Consider the following 7,827-nt stretch of genomic DNA (forward strand, 5'->3'; position numbering starts at 1 on the left):
GCCGCTCAGGATCTGGTCCTTGCCCACCCATCCAGCCTCGTTTTTCTCACCCCTCCTGGCATAGTGTCCTCCAGCCACTCTCAATTATTTTCAGTTCTCCAGGTCTCAATGTGCCAGCTTGTTCCATGCCTTTTTTTATTATTCCCTTTGCTAAAACTCCCATTCTCACCTACTTCACCAGGGTGACACCATTTCAGCTCTCAAACTTCAGCTCACATATCACCTCCGCCAAGAATGAAGATGTCCCTAGCAGGGACTATCAGCCCTGCATGCTTCCACAGCAAGCTGTGGTGACCTCTATCCTCGCAGACCCTATATCGTACTCTGTGTTGTGCCTGCTTATGTGCCTCCAAGCTACTATATCATCAGCGCCTTCAAGACAGAAAAGTGTCTTATCAATACATTCCCAGCCCCCATCAAAGTAACTTGCACACAGTTGGTACTCAATAAGTGTGAGTTTCATTAATTGATTCATCCATTAAGTATTAAGAAGGTAATGGCAAGCTGATCAGTATTCCATCAGAGGGAACATGGGTGCAACAGCGACTGGACCCTCCTGCTCTCTTGTTGAACAAGATGGACCAAATTAACGCAGAGCTGCGTTCAGACCTTGGCATAAAGACCTTCCTGTAGAGCCAACAAAAGCAAACTCCTAACCAGGTGAACATAGTTGAATGATGAAAGATGTTCCCTGACTTGTCTCTTCTTTCATCTGCAGTGGCTGCTGATGACAGTGGGTAGCACCACTCTGCTGATGACAGTGGGTGCACCACTGCTATGACACATTACGAACCTCTTCACTCAACTCCATTCTCCTTTGACTCTGACCAGCTTCATTAAAAGCCACAGCTGGAGAAAAGCCCAAAGCTTCTTGACTCACCCATCCCTGCCTCATCCAGTCTGTCCTCTTTCACCTCGAGTGAAGGAGAGTCCTGATGCTAAGCAGCCTGGAAGAGATCGCTACATTTCCAAGGAGTGGAAATAGGTTAAACAGGAAGAAGAGAATACTTGGAAGAAATGATCAACTTTATCCACATAATCATTTATCTGAGGAAGGAGGATGTCCATAGCACTTACCCTTCCTGCTAATTTATAACGTACAAATTTCTAGTTCTCAGCCAGTGTTAAAGAATTAAGATGTCAGAACATGAAATAATATCACATTTCCTCAAAAATGATTGCTAATTCCAGGTTTTTGATGTGTATATGCATTTGGATTGGCCCATGTAAATGGCAAAATATCCAAGATAGGTAGCTTAGTAAGGAGTCAGATCTAGTCCCCTTGCTTTCTAACTTTATGATCTCGGGCAGGCCACTCACCCTCTCTATGTCACAGAGTCCTCGTCTGTAATGTGGAGATAATAATATACCTACTTCATATATGCAGGACACTTAGAAAACTGTCTGGCAGGCAGCAAGCTCTCAAGAGTCCAGCACAATAATACCTACCCTGTATAATTATTGTGAGGTTTAAGTGAGATAATGTATTAAATGGCTGGCACACAGCAGATGGTCAATAAATGGTTCAAGTTACTGTCACTCGTCAAAAAACAGTAGAAGCCATTGAGTGTTATAGGATTCTGGATGGGATATCTTAATATGTCATCCCAGAATCAAGAGGATAAGAGGATATGTGGAGGAAGTTATACACAAGGAAGGAGTTGTGGAAAATGAAAGGGACTTACAAAGAAAAGAGTGAACAGAGAAGGGAGCTTTAGAAAACATTATGAGACATAACTGAAGAGAGAATTGATTCAGGGTGAGGTCCAGGGCCTAGGGAAGAAGACAGGCAGGCTAAGGGCTGGAGGAAGAGCCTGGATCTGAGTCTGCAAAAAGAAAAAGACAGAAGGGAGAATAACATCTTCAAGATGCTGAATGAAGACAACAAGTGCTATGTTACTGGCTGGAGAGATAAAATAGCAAGAAGGATTTTCTAAGGCCACAGGCAGGGACACAGGCTGAGACATTGCCAGGTGCCTGTGGTTTTGGCTAAAAGGTGCCCTGAGAGCCAAACACAGAAAAACACCAAACTCCTCCAGACCCCAAAGGGACAAGGAACTAAGGATGGTCTTTTAACTTGGAACTGGAGAATACAAGGCAGGACTTGACAGAAGGATTTTATCCAAGAAGCAGGACCAGAGAAAAGGTCAGTCAACTAACTGGGGGTAGTGTACCTGGAGGTGGGATGGCATGTGGGAAGAGCAAGGATTATTGATTACTCTAACCCATAGTAAACTAATAGGATTCAGCTCTGTAGGCTGAAGCAAACCTAACTGAGCCATGTGGGCATCATGCCCAGAGACAATTCACATCAAATTCTCATGGAGCATCCACTAGTTGTGTGCCTTGAAGATGCTTAGAAAATGCAGGAGGGCCGGCCCGGTGGCGCACTGGATAAGTGCGCCGCTTGGGAAGCGCGGCGGCGCTCCTATGTGGAGATATAATATGCCTACTTCATATATGCAGGACACTTTGAAAAATGTCTGGCAGGCAGTAAACTCTCAAGAGCCCAGCACAAGAATACCTACCCTGTACAATTATTATGAGGTTTAAGTGAGATACTATATTAAATGGCTGGCACACAGCAGATGGTCAATAAATGGTTGAAGTTACTGTCACTTGTTGAAAAACAGTATAAGCCATTGAGTGATATAAGATTCTGGATGGAATATCTTAATACACCATCCTAGAATTAAGAGGATAAGTTGTATTTTTTTTTTTTCCCTTTTTGTCTTTTTTCGTGTCCGGCAATGGATTGCAACCCTCAGTGTCGCGCCTATACCAGACCGGGACCGGCAACGGGATCGCAACCCTCGGTGCTGCGCCCGCACCTTGCTCAGCCAGTGAGCGGGAACCGGTCTGTATGTGGGATCCAAACCCTCGGCGGGAGCGCCGCCACGCTCCCAAGCAGCGTACTGTAGCAGTGCACCACTGGGCTGGCCCAAGGATAAGTTGTATTTGAAGGAAGTTATACACAGGAAGGAGCTGTGGAAAGTAAAAGGGACTTACAAAGAAAAGAGTGAACAGAGAAGGGAGCCTTAGAAAACAGTATGAGATATAACCAGAGAAAGAATTGATTCAGGGAGAGGCCCAGGGCCTAGGGAAAGAGACAGACTGAGGGCTGGAGGAAGAGCCTGGGTCAGAGCCTGCAAAAAGAAAAAGACAGAAGAGAGAATAACTCATAGATCTGTACATCTAAAAAGTGTGAATCTTACTAAATATAAATTATACCTCAGTAAATCTGACTTTAATAAAAAAGATAATTAATAGGGTAGTTCTAATTGGCCACAAATTAAGTCCTCCTCCCAGGAAGGACTGATAAAGAATAAACTTAGGCCATTTGAGATAAGACAGGGTGTCGCACCTCATTGTGACATGTAATTGTCTATGTGGTTCCCTTGGGCTTCTCTGAGATGATAAGTAGACAAATTAAGGAAAACAGTTTTGGTAGGGAGAAGCAGAGGGAGAAATATAACAACAACAACAAAATCTCAAGAAGAAATGATTATCCCCCATCCTCATTTCTGTATTTTTAAAAATTATTTAATATGTCTGAATCTTTAATCTAGTCATGTTTCCTTGCTATTCCCTATCTTCCACAATGTTAAATCCCATTACCTCACTGTTAAGCTGCTCTCCCAGCTCCTGCCAGTCTTAGATACAGGGTTAGTAAAATCAACAGCAATCACAGAGCATTAACAAGTCCACTTCTGAATTCAGACTGGTGATTCTCACGCCAGCCTGGATTCAAAAGTCCTTCTGTCGGAGGCTCTGAGGAGATACTCCCGGAAGAAGCAAGAGTACCTACCAGCACACTCCTCCAGGGAACATGGTGACATCTCCAAGGACATTCCAGGGCAACCAGCTCTAGAGGGGAAGGAAGTGAGACACACTCGGCGACGCTCTCTGACACCATCCCCACATGTGGTGCTACACTGGCTCCATGGCTGCCACAGTCCCCAAGATTCTGCAAAGACATAAGTCGTGCCTTTAATGCTAGTTCATTTGAGAATCAGTCTTTAACTGCACCCAAATGAAGCAGCAAAACTGTAATCTCACAGCTTGAAAAGTCAGTAAGTGAAAACACTCCCAGAGATGTCAAAAGCTGGAAAGAATGTTTCTCTTAACATTCAAACAAAGAAAAACTATATAATTTACAAAATCTTATCCTTCCTAGCACCTACCAGAGAGCCGAGGTCACAGAGCAACCAATGTAATATTTATAGCTTGCAATATAAAGAAAGACAGGCTCCTCCAAGGAAAGATGGGATACAACACTTGTTCACCTGGGGAAAATGTCAGGCCCCACCCATACAAGCTGGTAAGAAGAATCCATCTGAAAATGTTATGAATTGCTAAAAGCCTAGTGTGGACTTGCATGGGAATATAGAACCTCTGGGGGCCACATACACAAGTGGAATTTGTACCCACCTCCAGGATCTTCTCACAGATCTCACCAAATGTTCACAAGGGCAGGTGCAAGACCAGACAAAGCCTCCATCATGGTGGAAGCCTGAGAAGCAAAGAGGCAGCACTGTGGAACAGAAACTAAACTCCACCCAGATCCTTCTCCCCATCTCCTCTACTGAACAAACCCTGTCATCCTAAGAGTACCAGTCAAGACCAACTGCTGCTAGGAAATGGAAAAAGAAAAACTCTTTCACCCTTGGGAAGGAGCCAAAAATATCCTAGGCCTAGACTTATTAGAGATTTTCTACAACCCAAGAGGGGCAGGACCATAAAGAAGGCCCTATCCCTGAGACTCAGGGATACAGCACTTGCCTAAGATTGAATCTGAACCAGTAAAAGAGAGAATGCCCTCCCCCTACTCCAGCCTAGCAAGTACCAAGTCTCAAATGACAAAAGTCTACTTCTGCAGGAGAGGAAAGAACAAGAGGTGAAAATCTCTAATGTGCAGGCTCAGCCTAAAGCTGAGGGTAAAACAGAGCATGCAGAAAACCCCTCTGGCAAGGCAATGCTGTTCCTAAACAAAAGTAATGCTAGAAAATTTTGAAATCTGTACATGAGGGTAGCCACAGCAACAGGAAAAACCTAGACATGGCTCAATTCCTTAATACATTAACCCAATACCCACACTAAAGGCCTAGCAAAAACAGAGGTATGCCCATTTCCAGGCATAAGTACTATTTACCTCAGTGTCTACACTTTTAAACAAGATGTCCAGCTTTCAACCAAAAATAATGAGACACACAAAGAAGCAAGGAAAAAAAAACAACAAACTATCAAGAGACAAAGTAATCAAGAGAACCAGACTCAGATATGACCCAGATGTTAAAATAATCAGAGAGAGAATTTAATATAACCATAATTAATATGTTAAAGACTTTAGTGGGAAAGGTGAACAAGATGCACAGAGATAGAAAATTTCATCAGAGAGTTGTAAACTAAAGAGTCAAATGAAAATGTTATAATTTAAAAACATGGTAACAGAGTTGAAGAATGCCTTCTACAGGCTCATCATTAGACTCAACATAGCTGAGGAAAAGAACAGTGAATTTGAACAGAGGTCAAGAGAAATCAACCAGACTGAAACACAAGGTGGGGGGGGGGGCAGTAAATAGAACAAAACAGAAGACCCAAGACCTGGTGGGACAGTATGAAATAATCTCTTATACATCTAATTGCAATGCTAGGAGGAAATAAAAAGAATACAACAGAAGAAATATCTGAAAAAATGTCCAAGAACTCTCTAAAATTAATAGAAGACACAAAACCACAGATCCAAGATGCTCAGACAATACCAAGCAGAATAAATACAAAAAAGCAAATAAATAAAAACCATAGACACACTACGCTCAAACTGCTGAAAACCAAAAACAAATAAACAAAATCTTGAAGGCTGTGGCTGGCAGGGGAGGTAGGCAGAGAAAGAGGGGGAGGATGGAAATAGAACACACAGAAGAATAAAGATGCGCATTACAGTTGACTTCTCAGAAACTATGCAAGCCAGAAGATAATGAAGTCACATCTCTAAAATATGGAAAGAAAAACTACCAAACCAGAATTCCATACCCAGTAAAACTGTCTTTCAAAAATGAAAGCTAAAAAAGACTTTTTCAGAAAAACAAAAACAGAGAATTGATTATCAGCAGGCCTTTACTATAAGATAGGTTAAGAGAAATCCTTCAGGTAGAAGGCATATGATACCAGACAAAAACTTGCATCTATACAAAGAAACAAAGAGTGCTCAAAATGGTATATATAAAGGTAAATGCATAATTCATTTTTTATTATTTTTAAATGCTCTAAAATATAATTGATAGTCCAAAGCAAAATTGTAGCAATGTGTGAGGGTACTTCCAAAAGTTTGTGAAAAGATTCACATTATCTTTTAATTCTATTTTTGCAGTACTCTCTTATTATGTATTTAATAGCATATATATAAAGTTAAACTTATGACAACAATCACACAAAGAATAAGAGGAATGAATTAGGAGCACAGTGTTCAAATGTTCTTACACTACACATATAGGAATATAATATTTGAAGGCAAAGAGAGAGTAAAGATGTCTATTGTAAACTCTAACACAACCACTAAAAACATTTTAAGGCATAAACAATAAACAATAGTGTAAATTAAATCATAAAAATAATTAATTAATCTAAAAGAAGATAAAAAAAGAAGAAAAAGAAATAAAGAACATATGGAACAAATATAAATCCAGCAAAATAGTAGATCTTCATCCAACCATATAACGATAACACCAAATATAATCTAAATACATCAATTAAAAGACATCAATTGTCAGAAAGCATAAAAAAGCCTGATTGAACCATAGGCTGTTTTTAAAAAATCCCACTTTACATATAAAGTAAAAGTATGGAAGAAAATATACCTTGTGAACATTAATCAAAAGAAAACTGGAGTGGCTATATTAACATCAGACAAAAGTCTGCAGAACCAGGATATTACCAGGGACAAAGAGAGACATTACAAATTGATAAAGGGGTCCATTCAGCAAGGAGCCTTGACAATTTTAGATGTGGATGAACCTAACATCAGAGCTTCAAAATACACACAAAGCCCTCTCCTAACAGCCATTATTGATTGATAAATACAAACTTCTTTTCCAAGCAGATATGCAGTCACTGCCAGATAGAATAATTGAATAGTTTCCTATAAAGGATTATCCTAAATCTATCTATCAGCACCTATCCAAGCCCAAGACCTATCAGGTCCCGCCAACACTAGGCACTAAAACATCTTCCTTATAAAAGTCTCTCTTTATCCTTTATGGACAAAAACTTCTCATGCAGCCAAATGTATACAAAGCACTACAAAAAATAAGAAAAGCAGGTAGAGCAGATGTATTTTCAGGTGAGCCAAGTGGTGTAATCTTTAGAATGAGTCATGGAATATGAGTTTTTTATAGCAATTAAAAGTCTGAGGATTTTCACAAGAATGGAAGCACTACAAACCAGTATCCTGGACCAATATCAACTCAGATGTGGTAATTATGTTCCATCCAGAGGTCCAACTGAGCACAATATCGGTTCTGTGTCTTCCAGATCACACTGCAGCTCCTCCTTTGGCAGAACAATGAGCTGGCTTTGTCCTCAAAGCTTCAGAGCTGTTCCAATACTAAGCCTCCAGTGCTTGAAAACCTTTCAGAATCTCATATTAAATTCTCTCTGAGTTAAACTATTGTGATTTATTTTTGGACAATCTACTGGGAATCCCACTAGTGAAATAATCTAAATTGAAAAGTAATGTATAGTTTATACTTCTTTCATGATTATATTTAAGAACGCAAAAGGTAGAATTACAAAAGCTAAGAATCCTTTTGTAATTCTTTCTGAACTCTT

The 7,827-nt window shown here is 40.4% G+C and overlaps 1 protein-coding gene across 1 annotated transcript in view; it reads right to left on the reverse strand.

Moving 5' to 3' along the window:
- THSD1 (thrombospondin, type I, domain containing 1) overlaps positions 1-7,827 on the reverse strand; it is a 26,519-nt gene that overhangs the window by 6,585 nt on the left and 12,107 nt on the right. Inside the window, exon 3 of the mRNA XM_008570021.1 lies at positions 3,809-3,967. Coding sequence (XP_008568243.1) covers positions 3,809-3,967 — 159 coding nt within the window. The remainder of the gene's footprint in view (positions 1-3,808; positions 3,968-7,827) is intronic.

The sequence above is a fragment of the Galeopterus variegatus genome, unplaced genomic scaffold, assembly GCF_000696425.1.
Source record: "Galeopterus variegatus unplaced genomic scaffold, G_variegatus-3.0.2 Scaffold558, whole genome shotgun sequence".
In the NCBI taxonomy this organism is placed as follows: domain Eukaryota; kingdom Metazoa; phylum Chordata; class Mammalia; order Dermoptera; family Cynocephalidae; genus Galeopterus; species Galeopterus variegatus.